Genomic DNA, 24,397 nt, shown 5'->3' with positions numbered 1-24,397 from the left:
AATATCCATACCTAATATTACCCCAATTACCATCATCGATAGGGTGATTTCAATTCCCCTCTTGGGGTTCTTTATGGCCTTTAAAAAATAATTGTTTAAACAATCAACCTTAGTTTGATCGCATGTAATTCTCTGACCTTGAGCATTATTTAGATGAACCTCATTATTTTTTTACGATCGAGAGTAGTATTAATAAATTTCCAAGATTTCCTAAGGTCACTTCCATTTTTAGATAAACTGTCAGAATAATAATTATCTCTACACTTCTTTGTAGCAATTTTAATTACTTTACTTATTCTCTTCAAAATATCTTCTAACCTATGTTTGCTTTTAGATTTCCTTCTTTTCCTTAATAGTTTCTCTTTTAATAAAATTAATTCTTGAAGATTTTTATTAATCCACGGGGTAAGCTCAAACCTTAACTGTTTTTTGCATTTACTCACTATGGTTGAATCATTTCATACAGGAAACTAGAGTATTTGTCAATTCTGATGCATTAATTGAGGAATAATTCTCAGGTAAACTATTTTGCAGAATTTCTCTTGCTTTTAAATAATCATAGTGTGTTTTTGTTATCTCCTTACTTTCGTTATTCATCACATTACTTTAAAATTTGCAGCACACAATATTATGATCTGACAAATTGCATTCAACCGAATCAACATAAATTTTGTTTGTAAAGTTGCTGAACACCTGATCAATACTTGTTTTACTTTGGGGCCTCGTTATCAAACTATGCGCACTGTCACAATCATAATTTTGAAACATCGTAAGCAAATCAATATAATGATTATTTTGAAACAAATCTACATTCGAGTCACCAACTGTAATAATTGGATTACGAGCATGAACACTTAAAATAGAGTCAACAATATTTATAAAATCATCTACATTGCATTTTCGTGAACGATAAAATGAAATAAGTTTCATAGGTTTACGATCTACTTTAAAATTGCAAAAAGTAACAATTATGCGTTCAACAAATTTCTCACTTTTGCAAATATCTATTTCATAATGAATATTTTTATTTATATATAACGATGTACCACCATAACCATCTTCTCTACAACAGTGAACATTAGTAAAACCGGGAATTTCATAAATTTTGTGTAATGTCATTATAAAACCATGTTTCCTGAAATGCAATTATATCTGGCAATTTTGGTAATCTAGCTATCAACTCTTTGAATTGATCAAATTTTCCAATAGATGAAATGCTTCTAATGTTTAAACTTATTATATTAAAAAATTTTAAATTCAGTTTTCAAATTTAATTTTTAAAATTGGAAAATTTTTGAAAATATTGATTTTTAATCATAGAAAGTTAAATAAAAATAAAAATATATAACACAATTAATACAAATACATATCCTTATTAAGGGGAAACATAAACAGTACCATCATCGACACTTGAATTTACACCATCTACTTCTCTGTTGTTTATCATAGATCTCCTTTTAAAATGTTTATTAGTTGTTGCTTCCAATAACATTCTATCCACATCGTCTTCACATCAGATCAGTTGTTGTTTTCCCAGATCAGTCTTTTTGCAATAAACTCTTCCATTACGGGCATAAATATGTTGAAAACCAATTGACTTTAACGATTTTGCATAATAAAATAGCTTTAAAGTCTCCTTGCTGTGAAAATCATGTACATACACCTCTTTCGTATTCTCATTCTCTTTTAATTTAGATTTGATTGACATCAATTGATCCTTATGATTTTTAGAAGAAAATTTTACCACCACCGTTTTTTTACCATCCTCAGATTGTTTTTTCGTTTTAAGGAAATAAGCATCATCAAATGCGTTTGGTTGGAAATTAACACCCACATCTTTAGATAAATTTACAACATCATCCATAGCATTAACTTTATCATCAACTTTTAAATTACTTATAACACAATAATTTTTTACTCTGTAATCATTTAGTATTTTCATTGAAGTTTTAAGGGTTTGTATTTCAGATTTTAATTTTTGTTTTCTTTTTGTATTTCTGTAATCTTCTTCTTATTCTCTGCAACGTCTTTAAAAACATCATCAAACTTTGCTGACATAAAATTTATCGATTCAGTCAGCTGATCCAATTTTTCTAGTTTTTCTATTTTTTTTAGTTCTGTTTATTGTGTTAAGTTCTTTTCTTATTTCTCCACCTCCTTCTTTACACAAGTGACAGATAAACAATTCATTTTCATTTTTTAGAAGTCTCTCAAAATCTCTTTTACTCAATTTTGTACATTGAGAGTGAACGTTTTTTCCACATTTATCACACTCAATAAAGTTGTCGGATTCTTCTTTAATTTCATATTCGCAAATAACATACATATTTTATTTGCCATACTGCGACGAGCTGTTTTTTTTAGACATATTTCACTTTATTTAAATATCGTATGATACAATTTGTTTGTTTACAAACTTGCAACAATTGTTATGCAGTTTTTAATATATAATTATACAATTTATTGGGAGCTAATTTATCACAAATAAAGTGTACGTTTTATCAGAAGGGTTGCAAACGTATTATTATTTAGGTATCATTATTATTTGAGAAATTTTCCAATGGTTTGGATAAATTCCTATCGTGAAAAACATGTGAAATTTATGTTCCCATGAAATATCCATTTCCCTCGAAGGGAAAATTGCTATCGTGATATTCCCCTAAACTTTTAATTCACAATAGTTGATTTTGTTCGTAACAGCTGTTTATTGTTTACAAAATTCTATGTAAAAATTTCACAACATGGGGAATTTTTTCACGTGAACAAAGTTGATGAACGAGAAATGGGAAAAGGGAACATATTTCATGTGAAATGTTGATTCGAGATAGGGGTGAATATAGAAACCACAATTATTGCAACATTTGGTAGGTTTTAATCATTGATGGCGTTATTAAATCATATCCCGGTGATTTTTTCAAGTTCAATTTATTTTTAATTACTCTATTAACATCCTCAGGGCCAATATCGAATTGGGCTGCCATTGTTGAAGTTGGCAATTCTTCTAGCTCAAACTCATTTGCCGTGGAATTGGGTTGAAATACTTCACTTAAATATTCAGCAAATATTGAGGCTTTTTCTATAGCACTTCGTGCCCAGGTTCCGTTAGCTTTTCTTAAATCGCTTTGTGCCTCTACCTTAATGTTCATCGTTGCCTTCCAAAGATAGAAATTTGAAAATTTTTCGTTTATGCGATCCTCTTCTAAATGAAGGGCACTTTTCAGTTTTCGTACTGTTGTGGACAGACTCTGTTTTGCAGCAGGTGATCTATTATGTCGCCATTCTCTTCTGAGTCTTCTCTTTTCGAGAACATAGCAGGCTTAGGGGGTAATGATTACATTGTGTAATATATTACTGGTATAATTACTTGTAATGTATAATGGGACAATTACAAATAATTTTAATATCAATAACAATTACGAAATTAAGAAAAAAGTAATAGTAACATGACTACAAATATATAATGATTACTTTCAAAGTATTTATTATTAAAAAATATATAAAATTACAAAAGTTATCAATTGCTTATTTTTACAGTGCAAATTTGAATGCCGAATAACATTATTTTATAGTAATAATTCTCTAACGATTCGTACTAGATATTAATTAGGTCTTCAGTTTCCCAACAAAGATGGTTTATAAAAAAACGTTTTGCTATTTTTTTTGCTTATTATGAGAAATTGTATAAAATAATAACTCCATAAAAGGTCTTCGCTAATGGGAATTCATTATTGGGTAATTCCATTTTAATTTGACTCAGTGTGGATTATCACAAACTCCCATTTCTTTGAAATTTAAAGTATATTTTCTACTAATTTTCTGACGAATAACTCCAAATCCATATAATTAATTTTGTATAGCCTTCTAAAGTTAGATATCTCAGTCATTTTTCTATAAAGAGAACAATTTGGGTGCCCCGATAGACAAGTCGATAGTGTGCTGAACTATTAATCTGAGGGTTGAGGGCTCGATTCCCGCCAGAGACTCTGGGTGTAACTGCAGACAAGCAAAACGCTTCGCAGTTTGTGTTTGTTTAAAAAAAATGTTTAGGGTAGAATAACTTTAGAGAGCATTATTAAAGTTTGACAAGTTAGTGGCGTAATTTTTAACTCACTATGAGAAAATATTTTAAATTTGTTAGTCAGTTTTAATTTACTCCTAACGACCCGAAGTTTTTATTTGCATAATAAACTCAAAACTATTTAATTTTTAAGACCCATTTCATCGTTTGAGTAGCACTCTACTCAGATTCCCAAAAAGGCGTTCCTCTGAATATTCATTTCAGTCATATTTTTTTGAAACTTAGAATTTCAAAAGAGTAGGGTTTGAATTAGGGTATTCAATTAATCGGGTTTCTGGTTTAATCGGTTAATCGAGGTTTAGATTTATTCGGTTAATTTAAAATTATTCGATTAACCGAATAATTTCTATTTTAATTTTAAATTGAAAATACACCAACGAATTTTGTGTACAAAAACATAAAAACAGCAAATAAGGTATTTGAGATCATTTTTGTAAGAATATCGCCTATTTGCTGCAACAACGTCATAACTCAAAATCCGTGTTTTTTGAACTGAGTAATACAAAATATGCACCGTTCTACAATCTTTCATATAGTTTTATCAGTTTTCAAAAAAGTCAATTATTTTTTGTGTGAGAGTGTTTATCGTATATTTGATAAGTAAAAATTTGGGTTAAATACAGATTAGAAAGATATTAAGACCCCTTTCACCCTAGGCAATTTAGTTGCGCAAGTCTCTTGCCCAACAACAAAACAGCATGTAAAATTTTCTTCTCCTTAACCCGACATTACCTCTGGCATCTACAAACTTGCGCAACTAAATTGCCTAGTGTGAAAGGCGTCTAACATCTACTATTTATATCTGAAATCGCATGATTTGTTGAACATTTATATATATAAATATGTTACTTTCTTTGGAAAGGGAATTGAGTGTAGAGGAAAAGGTGGTGAAAGGAGGAGAAAAGTTTTTTTTTTAACAACTGCAATTGCGCGTTATGTTTGTTATTAGTGCAGGTTGCAGCGCCTCTGGTGGTGAGATGGCGCCTTAGTCAAGCCAACAACCTTTATTTAATTATTTTACTTCGGTGGCGTTTTAGTGTTATACCACCGAAGGAGGGCGCTGTGATAAATATTAGTTATTAGTAAACTAATAATTATTATAAACTGATGTTGTTGATTGGCAGCGGCTGATAATCGAACGCAGGCCACAAATACAAATACCATATCATGCTTAATGATCAAACGCGCTAACCAATTAAGCCACAGCACCCACAAATAGTTTCGTTTAGTTATGATAAAAGACTCATTTCAAAAAAAGTTTCGTCTATACATGTAAATACAAAGTTTCAAAGACATGTAAATTAAATATGTCAGTGATCGGCCCGGTTTTTAATAACCGGTTATAACCGGTTTTTTTGCTAAGGTCGGTTTCGGTTTTTTTGAAAAGCTCACATTTCGAATATCGAAGAAATCGGGTTTTTCTCCTCGAATAGCCGGTTTTTTCTAAAAGTGAGTTTTTATGAGTTTTATGGTGTTTTCTTTTCTGGCATAAATGATGCATTTATTCTGCCTTTTACCCTTCTTTGTGTTCTTTTCTGAAACAAATGTAGTTTGGTCGTGTTCTTTTCTAATAATGTTACCATAAAACCCTGAATATATGCAACATGTTTCACCTTTAATTTTATCAAAGGGTTAGAAATGCACCACTTTTTATGTAAGCAATAATTATAGTTTTATAATATTTAGAAGCTACATAAAAGAAAAGTGCTTAAATGGTAATGATTTTTGTTCTATTGTGATCGTTAAAAATGCAACACATTATGAGGGTATGGGTAACCTTTAATAAATGGTACAAAATATATAGGCAACATTTTGTGTCAGAAAAGAAAACACCATTAGTGTATTAAAAACAAAATCCAAAAAAATTAAAACAAATACTTCAACTATTTTAGAAGACTTTTTATAATTAGAAAATCTCACAAGTGATCTGGAAAGCCTGAAAACTTACTCAATGCTTTGTTTTCTATATGTCCTACAAATACACCAAGTAAAAGATAATTTTCAATGTCTAGTTTTATAAATACTGTGTTTTACTTATTCATATGAGATTATTTTACCATATAGGAATAAGGTCTTCAAATTTACCGATGTCAACGATCCTCTGGTCAAATTTGACCCAAATAGAAAATAGATTTTTTTTAAAAAAAACCTAACATAGTTGTTGACATTTGAAATTAAATTAAAGTCAACCACTAATTTTTAGAAAAAATGCAATTTTAATTTCAAAATGGGTAAAATTTTACCCGAAGACCTTAGTATAAGAAAAACAGTAGTTCAGCAAGTATGATGAAAAGAGACAGATATATATTAGAGCTACCAAAGCTATATTGTAGTGCTACCAAAGCTCTGAAAATATGTAACTTAATTGTACGTAACAAAAGACCTAACTTCCAAACAAGTTTATAGATATTTTTTTGCCAATTTGTTTTTCTAAAAACCTAACATAGTTGTTGACATTTGAAATGAAATAAAATATCAAAAATATCAACCACTTTTAGAAAAATTTAATATTAATTTCAAAATGGGTCAAATTTGTCTTCGGTTCAAATTTGTGAAGGATAAAAGAAATAAACAAAATGGTTTTAATCACTATTATTTTAATAAATAAAACTTTTTCTAGGCCTTTTAATATTTTTCCAAAAAATCGGCTAACCGGTTATTATAAAAAAGCCGAAACCGAAACCGGTTTATATTAAATTGCAATTTTTCGAGGAAACCGAAAACCGGTTTCTAAAAAATGTCGAAGAATCGATCACCCATACTCACTAATCATGTTTATTGGATGTTCAAAAAATATCTAATTTTAATTTGAAATTTGTATTTGCATTGAAAGGGAAAAATAAATACAAAAACATTTTTTAAGTTCAAAAAAAAAGGAATTTCGGTTAATCGACACAAATTAATCGGTTTATTTGTTATTTGAAAATCGGAAATTTTAAATTATTCGAACAGTCCAAAATTAATCGGTTAATCGATTAATACCTTAGTTTGAACCTTACCTTCATTTATGGGCTTTTATTTGAATATAATTCTGTCACTCATTGTTGAATGATTTCATAAAAAATCCTTTAAATGGTTAAATTCTTGTTAAATCAAATCTAATCCTAGTTTAACGAAAATATATTTTCATCATTACATTTATTTTTGCTTCGTTTTTAAACATTTCCAAATGAATTGAACAAATTTTCTAAAGCTTATTTGAATTGAAGAAAATGACATGAAGTTAGTCATATTTTGATTAAGAGAGGAAATATTCTCAGTAAGTGCTTGCATAAGGTTTTCCAACTGTCCCATATTTTGGGGGACTTTTGGCTTTTGATAACTCGTTTTTAAAATACTGGCGTATGAGCTGCTCCAGCATTAATTTTAGCTCCTTGGTTATTTTCCTGTGTTATTGGATGAGCCGTATTTATTTTTTCATTTGAAAAATCCACTCTTGAGAAAATTCCAAATGAAATTGAGAATTTCCATTTTAAATTGAGAAAATTCCAAATGAAATTGAGAATTTCCATTTCAGATTAAGAAAATTCTAAATGAAATTGAGAATTTCCATTTTAAATTGGGAAAATTTCCATTTGAAATTGAGAATTTCTATTTGAAATTGAGAAAATTCCAAATGAAATTGAGATATTCAGTTTTAAATTGAGAAAATTCCAAATGAAATTGAGAAATTCAAATTGAAATTTAGAAAATTACAAATGAAATTGGGAAAATTCCAATAGAAATAGAGAAAATTCCAAATGAAATTGGGAAAATTCTAAATAAAATTGAGAAATATTATATAAATTATTTTAAACTAAAAAGAACAAAATTAACGATTATATCAGATGTGGAAAGATGTGGTGGTCTGGGTAAAGCGACCAATTTCACTTTATTTTGTCGTAGAAAACATGGTTGGTCTTGTGTTGGATCCCGAACAGTTCTTTTGATACCTACTTCCCGTGGCCCCGACATCCACCTGATAGGTGCAATTGGTACCGCAGGCATTATTCAAATGGGTCAAAAGTGTTGATAGCAAGAGGTGGGTAATCAGTTATCTGAACTCGTTTTGGTATGTAACAATGCCCATTGCCACAATCGTTTATGTGAAATTTTCGACAACTCTCCAGCAACACTTTTACCATTGAGTCCCTATTCACCAATGCTTAACCCTATTGAAATAATTTGGTCCAAAATCAAAAATATTGTGAAGTCAAAGATGAATATACCAACCGTAAATCCTTCAAATGTAGGAGAGCAGAGGATTTTATATCTTCAAGAATTAATTAACGATTCCAAGTCCTATATAACTATGTACTGGAGATTGAAGTAAAGCTATACAACATACAACATCATTCCACCAAAGCGCTTTGGAATTGCAAGATATGCCTGTTGGTCAATAAGACTGTGTACTAGAGTGCTCCAAGATTGTATGGACGAAAAAAACTTTCTAGGTACAGGCCGTCCCCCCCTCTAGAATTGTTCTATGTATTGTAGAAACACGTTGTGTAAAATATTAGGATGATAGGATAACGTTAACTGGTGGAGCAACGACGCTGAAGTTTTGAGGTGCATTTACAAGGGGTAAATATGCAATTTTTTCAGTTTTTGTAAACATTTTGCCATTAAGTAATGACTTTTACAATTTAATTTAAAAGAATCGAAATGTGTACGTAATTGTCGTTATAATAAGATATAAAAGACAAAAATTGGTGAAAAAATGTTAAAGTTATTAAAAAATCGCCAGGCCATTAACGTGTCTCAGGCCACTAGAACAAGAAATTTATGAACAAAATTAACATATTTTGAGAAATATTAAAATAAAAGCTTATTTTTACTTAAAATATATCCATATTTACTTGTATATGAGTTTTTGTCCTCGTAGGATACCGTTAACCTATTCGCAGGTATGACCAAAAAAATTAAATTTTTTTAACGGCAGTTTCAAAACTCCAGTTTCAAATTTTTAAAAATTTTGTTAAACAAATTTCAGAATTTTTTGATCATCACATGGGGATTTGTTGACAATATAATAGGGAATAAAAATGTGAAAAAAGTATGTCATACCTCCTATAGTTTTTCCGTACCTGCGATATAAATTTTGCGATTTTCGAGAAAAACTAATTTTTTGGCCATATTTTGGGGAATGACCAGAATTTCCTTACTGTAATGATTTTTATTAAAAGCTATTCAGAATAATATAGTCCATCTTTCCATGAGAAATTCCAAATATTGAAAAAATTGACCTTTGACCTTCACGATTTAAGGGTTAATGTTTTCCGATTTTAGTAAAACTTTCAGACTATATTTAAAATTACCTGGACTACATTATTATGAATAGCTTTTACTTAAAAATCATTACAGTAAGGAAATTCTGGTCATTCCCCAAAATATGGCCAAAAAATTAGTTTTTCTCGAAAATCGCAAAATTTATATCGCAGGTACGGAAAAACTATAGGAGGTATTGACATACATTTTTCACATTTTTATTCCCTATTATATTGTCAACAAATCCCCATGTGATGATCAAAAAATTCTGAAATTTGTTTAACAAAATTTTTAAAAATTTGAAATTGGAGTTTTGAAACTGCCGTTAAAAAAATTTAATTTTTTTGGTCATACCTGCGAATAGGTTAACGGTATCCTACGAGGACAAAAACTCATATACAAGTAAATATGGATATATTTTAAGTAAAAATAAGCTTTTATTTTAATATTTCTCAAAATATGTTAATTTTGTTCATAAATTTCTTGTTCTAGTGGCCTGAGACACGTTAATGGCCTGGCGATTTTTTAATAACTTTAACATTTTTTCACCAATTTTTGTCTTTTATATCTTATTATAACGACAATTACGTACACATTTCGATTCTTTTAAATTAAATTTTGAAAGTCATTATTTAATGGCAAAATTTTTACAAAAACTGAAAAAATTGCATATTTTCGCCTTGTAAATGCACCTCAAAACTTCAGCGTCGTTGCGCCACCAGTTAACGTTATCCTATCATCCTAATATTTTAATTTCAAATGGAAATTTTCAATTTCAAATGGAAATTTTCAATTTCACTTGGAATTTTCTCAATTTGAAATGGAAATTCTCAATTTAATTTGGAATTTTCTCAATTTGAAATGGAATTTCTCAATTTCATTTGGAATTTTCTCAATTTAAAATGGAAATTCTCAATTTCAATTGGAATTTTCTCAATTTGAAATGGAAATTCTCAATTTCATTTGGAATTTTCTCAATATCATGTATAATGTTCTCAATTTCAATGAAAAATGGTGTAGATGTGGATAACGAATTTGTAGGTGTTGATTCAACTATTTCACCTCTCAACAGCTTTTGGTTATCTCTTAATTTCCTACTGAGACCATTCTTAACTATATCACATTGTGACGAAGAGTGCAGACCTCCGCATGCAACATATACTGTGCGTAGGGTACTATAATTTTGTGTATGTCCAAATTCCTGACAATTACTACACTGAACTGGACGATTACGCTTAAGAGGTTCCTATATATTTACTCTACGATTCAACAAATATCATAGAGAGTATATAGGATGAGCTTAATTTTTCTTTAATTTCCTATCAACAGGCTCTAACTCAACCCTAAACATTGGCTGAGGAACCTTGTCTCTATTAAATATATTGACTACATTTTTTGGTCTGATAGCCCAATTCTTCCAGGGCCTCCTTGATTTCGTTTGTATCTACACTGGACTCTATACCTTTTATGACTACTATCAAGCCTTTGCTACTTTTGAGTTGATATGTATAAAAGTTTTTCTTTCTGTCATTTAGGTGTTTCACGAAGGAATATTGGTGGTGGTTTTAACGGTTTACGGATGGATTTATCAAAATTTTTTTGATGATTAGAATCGTTCTCACTCAAGAGAGCAAAACGGTTACTTTTCAAGGGGTTATCAGTAAGTTTTTGCTTTTCTGGGGACTTAAATTTCGCTTATTAATTCTTATATATCTTACTTATCTTATTTCTAACCTTAGGTATAGCACCTCTTGATGTACCATTATCTTCCATCATGGTATTGTGTTAAATACATTAAAACTCTCACTAGGTGTTGTTAGTGGATTATCATAAGCTTGTGTATTTATCATTGTTGACTCTGTTGTTTTTACTGCAGTTTTTGTTGTTGTTGTACCAGAACACTTTTTATTTTCTTTTATGCTTTGTTCTAAACAAGCATTAATAGGTGATAAAGGCCTGCACAAGACAACATTTTGTAGAAAAATGTCTTACTTCAAAATTTGATGCTGTGTTTTGTTGTGTTGACGCGCACATCATGTTGTTCAATGTCATCGCGCCGCGAAAACCATGTTGTACCATGTCATCGCGCCACGAAAGCCGTGTTGTACCATGTTATGCCTATAACTATTGATGTTGCTGTTATTATGTGTGGTAGCTTGAGTTGAATTGATGTTAACAAATGTCGCATTGTTAGGCAGAATAAAATTGCAAAGCAGAATGATATTGTACACAACTGCTGAACAGTGAAAATCTGAGAAATATTATTATTTAGCATTATTTTTTTTTAAATATTTAGAACAAATAATATAAGGATTTTTTAAAAAATATATGGCCCTAACTATGAAAGAAATTTTAAAGTTAATTTTAGTTAAAGTCGACTATTTTAAAATAGAACTTTTGTTTTAAAAAATATATTATATTCTTCAAAATGCAGTAAATTTCGCCCATATTTTCTCAATGTCTAGCTGAAATTAATAAAAAATTATGTACATACATAAATATTTTCCAAGAAAAATTTTAAACATTTTTGAATAACATAAAAAAACTATAAAATTGCCTTTCAATTTCTGCACTGTAAAAGGGGACTTAATAATATACCAGCGGTTGTACCTAAGTCGGGTAATATTTAAAATATGTTAAAAACCTTACATTTTTAATTCCATGAAAATTATTGGCATTTTATGGCTTATATTCCAAGTATTCCTTTTTAAGTAATAATAAACAGGTAATATTACTAAATATTGTAAAATTTTCCAAAACAACATTGAAAAACCCATTTATGACTTTAGTATTTTTATTTTGACCTACTGTAATATAAATATAAATTTCAGTTGTATTTTTATAGTCTATTTTTTCTTATTGCAAATGAATTGAAATCATCTCATACAACAAATGCCTCATACTTGATTTAAATGACTTGAAATTATTTTCCATGTCATCTGTTAATTTTTTTTAGTGTGTGTGTGTTATGATGTTGTTAAAATAATGCTGCATTTGCTTTTTGTTTTGATATATGTACATTGCTGACTAAAGTCGCATTTTGACCCTTTTTCAACTAACGTGAAACTTTTTGTGAACCTTTCCTAAAATGAACTAAATCTGCCACTTTTCCAGATTTTTTACCCTTTTTGCCCCTTTTTGGATTGTCCACAATTACAAAAATTTTTTAGTATATATACTTAAAAACTATGAACAAATTAAATTTTCAAAGCGAATTATCGCAAATAATATACATATCTCGTTTCTAGAACAAAATATATTGTATTAGAAATATTTAAAAACTTTGTAAAAATAAATATAGAAGAAATTGATTTTATGGGCGATTCACACGTTAAAGAACTACTAAAAATATATTGTTACGTTTTAACCTTTTCAAAACGCTTTTTTATTTCCTTTAAATAAACCGGATACTTTTGATTGCAAATAAAAGCCGTTTAGTAGTTTGAAAATTGTAACAACTCTTTATTTCTTTAAAATGTACAACAACAACAGAAGTAAATAGCCACTCAATGTTTTTTATACACGTTTATAAATTCTCAGAAATACAATTTATAATGTACACGAATTTACTTGAAAAACACAACACACTTTAAGGCACTTAGTTGATGTTTATTCGAAAAGCGTCTCTGATAAACTCACTAACGACTGCAACCTCTGCTACTATTTATAAGAGTAGGAGGAGAATTTTTGAGTTCGGGTGAGTTCATCTATGTTGATGGTAGCAGCTTTCTCAGGGTCATCCATCAGTTCAGATTCTCGAATCCATTCGTACCGGGTGCTAATTTTATTACATACTTCTTCTAATTCGCGTTTTTGGTATTGGATTGCAGATAGGGTGAGATATTCGTCGAAAGTTTTCTTATATTCGTCTTCGAATGAAGCTAAATCCAATTGGATATAGCGCATGAAACCAGCGGCCATTGATTTTAATGAGGGCATTTTAATATAAAATGTTTTCAACTCAAATAATTAGGGTACAAGGGTGAAATTTTAGAGAAATAGTTGATATGGGTAATGTGTACCAGCAACTAAATTTCCTATTGGGTGGGTGATTTTTACACAATATTTTATATTGCGTTACAGAAAACGTCAATATTGGGTTTTTCAACACTTTAGAAAAATACCTAGTAAAATTCTATGAAAGAGGTGGGTTTACTATAACAGGTTTTTCTACTTAAATGTGTTGAAAAATGGTGTAAAAATTAATAATTTTAAATAAAAATTATATATAAGGAAATTTATGTAAGTTGCAAACAATTCAACTTACCGACTCTGCTGGGGTGTAGAGTACTAACGTTATGTTGTTAGAGTGACAATCAGTTGTATGGAAAAAATTTTTTGTTAAAATTTTGAAGAGTGCCGGGTGGAATATTGTGACACTAGGCCTAAATGTTAAGTGCTGAAAATTTGAGCCAAATCGGGCAACGATTTCTGGACGCGCATCGAGGTCAAAGTTCAGATATATGCAAAATTTTACTGTTAATATGGAATAAATAGGTGAAACTCGTTAACTTTCTGCATTGTTTTCTAGAAATATGTAGATTTAATTATATTAATGAATATTACATTAAAAAAAAAAATTTTGGAAATTAACCCTGTATCTCCTTTGGTTCAAAATGACCCAAAAACTGTATTATCGCCAAAATTAGAGAAAAATGCAAATTTTTCAGTTTTTTAAAAAATTTTGCTACTAAATAAATACTTTTGCAATTGAATGCAAAAGAATAGAAATATGTACGTAATTATCGTTGTAATGAGATATAAATGACAAAATTTGATTAAAAAATTTTAAAGTTATTACAAATTCGCCAGACCATTAACGTGTTTCAGGCCACTTGAACAAAAAATTTAGGAAAAAAATTCAGATATTTCGAGAAAAATTTAAATGAAAGCTCATTTTTACTTAAAATATGTCCATATTTACTTGTATATGAGTTTTTGTCTTCGTAGGATACCGTTAACCTATTCGCAGGTATGGCCAAAAAAAATAATTTTTTTTAACGGCTGTTTCAAAACTCCATTTTCAAATTTTTAAAAATTTTGTTAAACAAATTTCAGATTTTTTCGATCATCACATGGGGTTTATTGAGATCGAAATAAGGAATAAAAATATGAAAAAATTATGTCAATACCTCTTACAGTTTTTCCGTACCTGCGATTTAAATTTTGCGATTTTCAAGAAAATCTAATTATTTGTCCATATTTAGGCGAATGAGCCCAATTTCCTTACTGTTATAAATTTTAAGTAAAACCTATACATAATATTATAGTCCTTGTAATTTTAAATATGTTCTGAAAGTTTTACTAAAATCGGAAAACGATAACCTTTGAATCGTGAAGGTCAAAGGTCAAATTTTTCAATATTTGGAATTTCTAATGAAAAGATAGCGAAATGTTATATATTTTTGTGCCGATTTTCATGAAACTTGAGGAAAATATATATTGGGGTCTAGCATTTACAACAACAGTGAAAAAATGGATTTTAACCTTTAAGAGGACTTGGGGTCAAAATGGTTGTGTTTTTCGTGATTTTGAAAGTTGAGGGTAATTTGGACCCCAAGTGCTGCTAAGGGTTAATTTCCATTTTTGTGCTGTTATTTTAAATTCTGGACTTTATGTTATATTTTCCTTAAGTTGCATTAAAATCGGCACAAAAATATATAACATTTCGCTATCTTTTCATTAGAAATTCCAAATATTGAAAAATTTGACCTTTGACCTTCACGATTCAAAGGTTATCGTTTTCCGATTTTAGTAAAACTTTCAGAACATATTTAAAATTACAAGGACTATAATATTATGTATAGGTTTTACTTAAAATTTATAACAGTAAGGAAATTGGGCTCATTCGCCTAAATATGGACAAATAATTAGTTTTTCTTGAAAATCGCAAAATTTAAATCGCATGTACGGAAAAACTGTAAGAGGTATTGACATAATTTTTTCATATTTTTATTCCTTATTTTGATCTCAATAAACCCCAATGTGATGAAAATTGTTTAACAAAATTTTTAAAAATTTGAAAATGGAGTTTTGAAACAGCCGTTAAAAAAATTATTTTTTCTCGAAATATCTGAATTTTTTTCCTAAATTTTTTGTTCAAGTGGCCTGAAACACGTTAATGGTCTGGCGAATTTGTAATAACTTTAAAATTTTTTAATCAAATTTTGTCATTTATATCTCATTACAACGATAATTACGTACATATTTCGATTCTTTTGCATTCAATTGCAAAAGTATTTATTTAGTAGCAAAATTTTTTCAAAAACTGAAAAATTTGCATTTTTCTCTAATTTTGGCTATAATACAGTTTTTGGGTCATTTTGAACCAAAGGAGATACAGGGTTAATTTCCAAAAAAAAATTTTTAATGTAATGTTCATTAATATAAATAAGTCTACATATTCCTAGAAAACAATGCAGAAAGTTAACGAGTTTCACCTATTTATTCCATATTAACAGTAACATTATGCATATATCTGAACTTTGACCTCGATGCGCGTCCAGAAATCGTTGCCCGATTTGGCTCAAATTTTCAGCACTTAACTTAGGCCTAGTGTCACAATATTCCGCCCGGCACTCATTGAAATCTAAAAAAAAAATCGGCTGTCACTCTAATATATATGGCTGTGTGTGACTTTTTTCCTTGTCGGTTCCTCTTTGTGCTGATCTTCCCGCTTTGAGTTGATGGACAAGTACTGTGTTATTGTTGTTATTTATGTTAGTAGATAGTTAAATAACAAATTATTTGTTATTTTGGGTATATTTAATGAGTAAATATTAATTTGTAATTTTTGTAATATTATTATTTTTCAAATACAGTGTGTACGAAATTGTGTGTATATTTGTTATTAATATGTTTTTTATAGATCTAATTTATTTCTTGTGTATTATTAGTGGACTGTATTTATTGTTTTATTTATTTATCACTGATTTCTTTGACGGTTCGAAGGACCAATGTTTATTTAGGTGTTAGAGGGGGATAGCAATAATAGTTTTAAGTTTAGCGGGTAAGTAAATAAAACACTTTTTTTACTTTCTTTTCAAAAAAAACGTTATAAATTGCTATATGTTTATTAAACTTTTCTATCCACGCAGTGACGGCGTGCGTGGACTAGGCAACTACTTACAACAGTGTATTACCCTGACGCTGAGGGGAGCTGTTAACGGCTAGTTTATTTCTACACTAACTAACCATCCAGGTCCTCGGCACTGCTACCACTCACCTTGACCTTAAAAGTGTATCTTTTTCGTGGTGTCCCCGGTAAAGTCTCTACTATACAAGTGGCGAACACAAGTGTGGATATCACGAGAAGATATATGTCATAATATTGGACGCAACAGCTATGGCGTACACTATCGCTTCAATATCTTGACAAGATGTGTAACCTTTAGTTAATACACTTCTTTAAAGTCGCGACTCCCTTTGTGAAGTTTTATATAACTTGAAAAATACTATATGAGGAGAGAGGAGGGCTTCCATACCGTCCTTATTACAATTTGCTGATGCAACTAAGTAGCGGAAAAGGTGTTGTTCATGTTGAATAGTCTGCGGTAAAGATATGAAATCCTCAGAGCATGTTCGTTTGCTTTTATTGCTTTTGTTCCTTCCGGTCTTGGCAAGCTCACGAAACCGAAACCGAAATGCTAAACGTATCCAAAATAATTCAATAAGACAGAAAAGAAATGAAAATAATCCTTATAAAAGAAATTCTATAAAACACTCGGTATGTAAACTATAGATAAATGTTAGTTAACCTTCACGAGATAATTCGATGTTCACGCGGAGATTGCTTGACATAGACTGATTTTTTTATTTATATACATATATCGTCACCTAAAATGCAAAACAATGTATCATCAAAAAATTTGAAATTGATTTTATTATAAACTACTAAACGGCTTTTATTTGCAATCAAAAGTATCCGGTTTATTTAAAGGAAATAAACCTCCGCTTTTAAAAGGTAAAAACGTAACAATATCTCAAGTAGTTTTCATTTTATACCGTTTTTTGCTTCTTCTATAAATTTATGAAAAGTGATGTTACGTTATTTTGCATTTTAGATGACGATATGTAGATTTACCTCCATATATTTATTTGTAAACATTATTAAATTTAGTTTGTATTCTTTTATAATATATTTAAAGGGCGAGATGTGTACACTACCACAAAATGTTTAAATTTAGCAGCTACCGATGTTCTACCAATACCAAACAACATTGATGTTGCAGAAACTACACGATTTTCGCCACATCGTAGTCGTGAAATATCTTCGACTGTCTTGTTATCTCAAAATTATCAGGGAATATCTTCACCAAAAATTGACATAACAACGGATAATTCGTTTAATAATGCAGTTTTGGATAAACAAGATCCTCATGTACAATCATACGATTGTTTTGGAGCCATTAGCCTTAACTCGGCAATGCAAAGTAATGTTCCTAGTCCATTCGGTGGCACGCATAAGTTCACCCACTTAAATATGCCAGGTGGTCAATGGGCTCAAGATTGTAAGTTTATGTCGCAAAACTTACAAAGCTCACATTATACAACATTACGAAAAAATGCCCGCTCCAACTGGTCAACTTATGATAAAGATGCAACTATTCAAAATAAAGGTAAACAAACAAATTACTTACAATAATCACATTTAACCGAAAATTTAGATAAAAAGACGACATGGACAAATTTAGGTAAAACCTACGACAATTCACGTACATATATTGGTTAGCAACCAACTTAAGACATTGTTTAATATTCCAATTCTTAATGAAGAAACTATTGGTTGTATAACTTAAATGTGCGGGATTCACAACAGATTGCATATCTTTTGAAAGCGATTTTTGTCTGGGGTACAGTAGCCCAATAAAGTCTACATACAAGAACAAGTAAGAGTGCTATATTCGGCTATGCCGAATTTTATATACCCTTCACCTTTGTTGTGGATGCATTATTATTTTTTATAATAATTACTATATATGTATGTATGTATATTGCCCACTTTCAGCGTACAACATCCTAAATATATCAAGAACACTTTTAAAAATTTTAGAAATCAAGTTATTATCGAATTTAGATATTTTGAGTTTCTATATAAAAAATCGAAAAAAGGGAAATAGTTCAAAATTCTCATATATGAGTTCTGTGAGGGATGTGGCCACTGTGACCAAATCCTACTTCCTCAAGGAATAAAACCTAGTGGGGGATGAAGGTAATGAATAGGGCTATCAAACTGTATTAACGGTTTTTCTTAATTGTATTTGTGAAAAATTATATTTATGGTAAAAAATGTGAAATAGTACAAAATTATCATACATATGTATATGAGTTCTTTAAGGGATGTGGACACTGTGACCAAATAATATTTCCAACGAACTTTACAAATATATAATAATATTTGTAAAACATATACATTAGGGTGGAGCGATTTTGATTTTTTTCGTAATCGCTTAGGAATACCTGTTAAAAGTTGCCTTTTTAACTCCTAAATATACACAAAAAATTTCATTTGGTGGATCGTATATATAGAGGTGCCCCCACATCATTATAATAATACAGAAATAAATGTCTCTAGAAAACGGGGGGAGTGGAAGTCCCCAATGCCCTCCTTATGTCTAGTAGCCTTGGATGTCCTCTATCAGTAAAAAAAATAACCAAGTGATTAGGCCCACTTTCCTAACCTACAAGTACGATTTTGTGGATTGGGTATAAAAATACCCAATTCGGCATGCATATGTAGTAGGGTATTCATTCGACTAATGATCGTTCGATTAATCGAATAATTTCTTACGAATAATTATTCGAACAATTTAAAAATGGCCATTTTCGAATAACGAATAATTCGAATAATTTTATGTAGAATAATCGAATAAAACGAATAAATGTTCATATATATTTAAATTTATTAAATTGCTTAAAATTTTTCATAATTTCGAATTTAAATAAGTAATAATGACTCACAAAAATTTTATTGTTTCTGAAATTCGACAAATAACTAAAGACAAAAGGACTTTCGATCACTGTAGATGAGTGTTCCGATATCTCCTTCTATAAATATATAAATGTTACTGCAAGAAGTTACAATTCTAAAAACAAATTTTTCAACATTTTTAACTTAGGTACGGAATAAAATATTTGTTATTTATCTGGCGAAATAATAGAAGAATCGAAATTAATAATCAAAATTTTAACTTAGCTTAAAATGGAGTTGAATGTGATGGAGAATGTGATTTTGAAATGATCATCAAAAGTGATATTGAGGATGACATTTATAATGATTACATTGAAATAGATGAAGGCCATGATCATAAAATATATGTATATAAGTGATGTTATTAAGCGCGTACGTAAGTGTTGCAAAATATTTAATAAATCGAATGATAAACACAAATATTGCAAATTAGCCACGTTCACTGACAATGATATCAAACTTTGGACAGATTCTCTTTATTGTGTAATTCCCCAAGACCACTTTATTAAGCAAAGATTCGGCAACGTTGATAGAGCTTGATGTATAATACAATTTGTTATAAATAATTTAGAAATTGTGAATAATTAATTTACTAAAGAATTAGTTACTCAATTTAAAACCGGAATTAATAAACGACATAAAAAAGTTCTTAATACGTTTATATTGTATTTAAATTCAGGATCATGTCCAACTAGCTCAAATTTTTTAAAGCATAGATCCAAAACGGAAACTAAAGGGTTTGCTAGTCAATTGTTTTGTAGATTGTTCGGGAGTTAATCTGATCAGAATATTTATGTCGAAAATTTAATAAATATTAAAAAACCGACATCAAAACTTCATTCTTTACTTTTTTAAAAAAATTTAAATTATTCGAATAATTCGATTAATTTTAAACGTGTGGTCGAATTATTCGAACAAGTTAAAGTCTCTTATTCGAATTATTCGTTTTATTCGAACAAGAGAAAAATCGAATAATTCGAATACCCTAATATGTAGGCTGTAAAACGTATGAAATGTGAATTTAGTTTTTCAGGTAAAAATTTGTTTTTTTTTTTCATTATTGGATATAATTATATTGGCCTAACAATACATAAAAATATTTATATTTAATAAAAACTAAAGTTTATAAAGTATAAGGTTGTTTAATGTCTATATGAAAAGTAGGCAATTTTTGGATTTTCAATTGTGTTGGGGCACCTCAAAACATCAAAATAGGTCAGTAATATTTCGTACGTTTAACTTACTCATTAAAACGCAACTTTATATCGATATTCCATAAAAAAAACAAAAAAAAAATTTCATACATTATCGCTCCACCTTAATATACATTAGGGTATTACATTGAAATAGATGAAGACCGTGATCTTAAAATATATGTATATAAGTGATGTTATTAACCGCGTACGTAAGTGTTGCAAAATATTTAATAAATCGAATGATAAACACAAATATTGCAAACTATAGATTTTGTTGCAAGAAAATCATGGAGTTCGTCTTATACATGATTTTGAACATCGTTGAACATCTTTGTCTAACATGGTAATAAACTTTTTGCGTATTTGTAAGGGCGTCAATCATGAACTGCCTGACTTCAAATTAGCCACATTCACTAACATGATATCAAACTTTGGACAGATTCCCTTTATTGTGTAATTCCCCAAGACCACTTTATTAAGCAAACATTCGGCATTGATAGAGCTTGATGTATAATACAATTTGTTATAAATTATTTAGAAATAGTGAATAATTAATTTACTAAAGAATTAGTTACTCTACTCAATTTAAAACCCGAATTAATGAACGACATAAAAACGTTTATATTGTATTTGAATTCAGGATCATGTCCAACTAGCTCAAATTTTTTAAAGCATAGCTCCAAAACTGAAACTAGTCAATTTTTTTGTAGATTGTTCGGGAGTTAAACTGATCAGAATATATCTGTTGAAAATTTAATGATGGACTTTGTTTTCAAATGCTCTTTAACATTATCAATACTTGAATTGTTAACTTTAACGTTTTTTTTTGTTTTTCTTTAACAATAAAATATTAAAAAACCGACATCAAAACTTCATTCTTTACTTTTTTAAACAAATTTAAATTATTCGAATAATTCGATTAATTTTAAACGTGTGATCGAATTATTCGAACAAGTTAAAATCTCTTATTGGAATTATTCGTTTTATTCGAACAAGAGAAAAATCGAATAATTCGAATACCCTAATATACATACATGCATACATAATAAGAAAATATATTGAAAATTTTGCTAAATACAAAAGATTGTTATGTGATAAAATCTGTGAAAACGAAGTTAGTTAAAAGTAAACATGCTATTTAAAATGTTTCTAGCTAGTGTTGCTAAACATGTCATTACTGCGATGTTGCTTGGAGTTGTATCTAGTTTGTGTTATTTAATAATTCGCATAAGAAATAAAGAACATTCAAAAAGCTTTTCTGAAAAAAAAATAGGAAAAAATGGTCAAACAAGTTGGATCGCAAATCGGTTACAATTTTTTCGAACTTTAATATGCAACAGTGCAATAATAGAAAATAAGAAGTTGTAGTTTTTAAAGTGAAATTCTTGAAGTAAGTTCTGTTTTAAAAGAAATAAAAAATGTTAAAAAAAGAAATCTTTGGATTCTTAGCAAATTTATATTATTTGCATAATAATTATTTTGATGGTCTTGTGTGCCCATTAGAAAGTTTTTTTACATTTTCGAATTCAATTCTGGCAAATGCTAAAATAAAGCTTATAGCTCCCAATAGTCGCAACAAATATCGATTAAAAAAGCGATTAAATTCAATGGTATGTTATTCAAAACAAACATATTAAGGGTCCTCATGTAAACTCTTAAATTCCTGGCAATTTGTTTGCGCAACTCTGATAAGTTTGCGCGACAATTTAGACTCACAAAGTTGAATTTATTGTGCATATGATGAATCAACTGCTTTTGTTTACTTTTATAAGAATTAATATTCAAATAAAATACATATGTATAAATATTTCATGTGAAAATTGTGTGACTTTAAAACAGAATGATTGGATTGAATGGCATTGTTTATGGAAATATTAACCAACAGCTAGAACATAAACAAAATCTTCCAAATTATGGCTACCATCGTTTGTTCCAAAGATTTAACTTTCATTCGAAATATTTAGGATTTAAATGTATACAATTTGATACACTTTTTTATATTTGGTATTTTTATCAAATATAAATTTTCTTTATAAAATTGCACAAAACGTCGCGAAATTTACACATTTGTATAAAATGGGAAACTTAAGCGTTTAAATGAGTACCCTATTGATTTTGAACTATTTTCTTTTTTTTAGTTTGAATATAATTTTTCGCAAATACAATTAGGAAAAACCGTTAATGCAGTTTAAAAGCACTATTCATTACCTTCATTCCCCACTAGGTTTTATTCCTTGAGGAAGTAGGATTTGGTCACAGTGTCCACATTCCCTCACAGAACTCATATATGAGAATTTTGAACTATTTCCCTTTTTTTTAGTTTGAATATAATTTTTCGCAAATACAATAGGGAAAAACCGTTAATGCAGTTAAAAAGCACTATTTTAATTTCTGAAGGAATACGAGGATTTGCAGATTTGTTATAAGTATTTGCAAACGGTTTACCAATGTGAAAGATTTAATGTGAAAGATGCTTTTCGGCAGCAGCATATGTCGGAAACAAAATTCGTTCCAGAATGGCAGACGAAACCATAGATGCAATAGTATGCTTTTTAGTGTCTAATAAAAATGAATTGCTAAATAAAAAATGTACTTTCAATTGTAAAGACATAATTATGTACGTTTCTTATTTATATTTTCGGGATTTTAGAAAATACCCAAACCCCGGGTCGGGATTTCGGGATTCTTTACCAAATCCCGATCCCCGGGATTTTCAAAAATCAGTCCCGATTAGCATCTCTAGTTGCAGCTAGAAGACAAAATGAAAATTTTCCATTTCTAAAACATTTTCTGCCGGAATATATTCATTATTTTTGGTCAGCCAAAGTCGTTGATATTGCTTGTTTAATATTACATAATTTTACTACAAAAACCATCATGCATGCAAACAAATTGCAGTATGAAAACCATAAACTGCAAAAACAATATGCGCAGTAGAAAATATAAACGATGGAAATATGGAAGATGCTAAATGTAAACTGCCAAACCATATGAAGATGGAATATGTTAAATACGAAATTGTGCGAAGTTCATATACAACATATTTACGCCACATATTTGAAATATTTCTGACCATATATGCAATGAGTAGCAAAATGGGAAAAAACTGCGAACAAGAACAAGATCATGTGTACGTTGATTTGGATGTACAAAATAATAATTTGTATAGAATTGTGTATTATTTAAAAATAATATAAGTGTAATAAAATAGAAGTTATCTTTTCCAGGTAATGTTTTTAATGTATTGTTTTGATAAAAGTTAATAATTTATAATAATGATTTTGATTGATAAATTTTGTTTATTATTTTTTTTAGTGAACATTCAAATAGTTCGTATATTTTCAGTATTTTTGTCGGCAGTCAATTGTAAAAAACGTTTAACTAAATTTTAAACCCAGGTTATGAGCTATCTCAAGCCTTTTTTAATGCCCTTACTGATGCTTACTTTTACGTTGTCAGAAAAATGTTCAGTAAATGGTTAACCAACCATGTGAACTTATGTTGAAACATATGGTTGTTAACCATTTACTGAACATTTTTCTGACAACGTTGTAAGATCTCAAAACCGTGTATTAATAGCTTTACCTTGTGTATTACTTTTTTAAAAAACTTTTAAGTTGCGCGTCCGAAAATTTTAAAGGATGGTTTTTCTTAAAGAAAAAACTTCAAACATTCTATTAATATTGAAATTAATTTTTATACCCTTCACCATGAGTGAGTTTGTTATTCCTTTTGTAATTTCTACATTTTTCATTTTCGACCCCCACAAAGTATATATATTCTGGATAGTTATAGATAGCGAAGTCGATATAGCCAGGTCCGTCTGTATGTTGAAATCAACTTTCCGTATCCTCCAAATAACTTGCAAACATGATTGATACATCAATATATCGGGAATTCTTCCGA

The 24,397-nt window shown here is 29.3% G+C and overlaps 1 protein-coding gene across 1 annotated transcript in view; it reads left to right on the top strand.

Annotated features, from left to right (window-relative positions):
* The window catches only part of LOC135950271 (uncharacterized), a 95,641-nt gene that overhangs the window by 17,491 nt on the left and 53,753 nt on the right, over positions 1 to 24,397 (top strand). Inside the window, exon 2 of the mRNA XM_065499813.1 lies at positions 17,473 to 17,943. Coding sequence (XP_065355885.1) covers positions 17,473 to 17,943 — 471 coding nt within the window. The remainder of the gene's footprint in view (positions 1 to 17,472; positions 17,944 to 24,397) is intronic.

The sequence above is a fragment of the Calliphora vicina genome, chromosome 2, assembly GCF_958450345.1.
Source record: "Calliphora vicina chromosome 2, idCalVici1.1, whole genome shotgun sequence".
In the NCBI taxonomy this organism is placed as follows: domain Eukaryota; kingdom Metazoa; phylum Arthropoda; class Insecta; order Diptera; family Calliphoridae; genus Calliphora; species Calliphora vicina.
The sequence above is the reverse complement of the archived record's forward strand: the minus strand, read 5'-3'. Positions and strand labels throughout refer to the sequence as shown.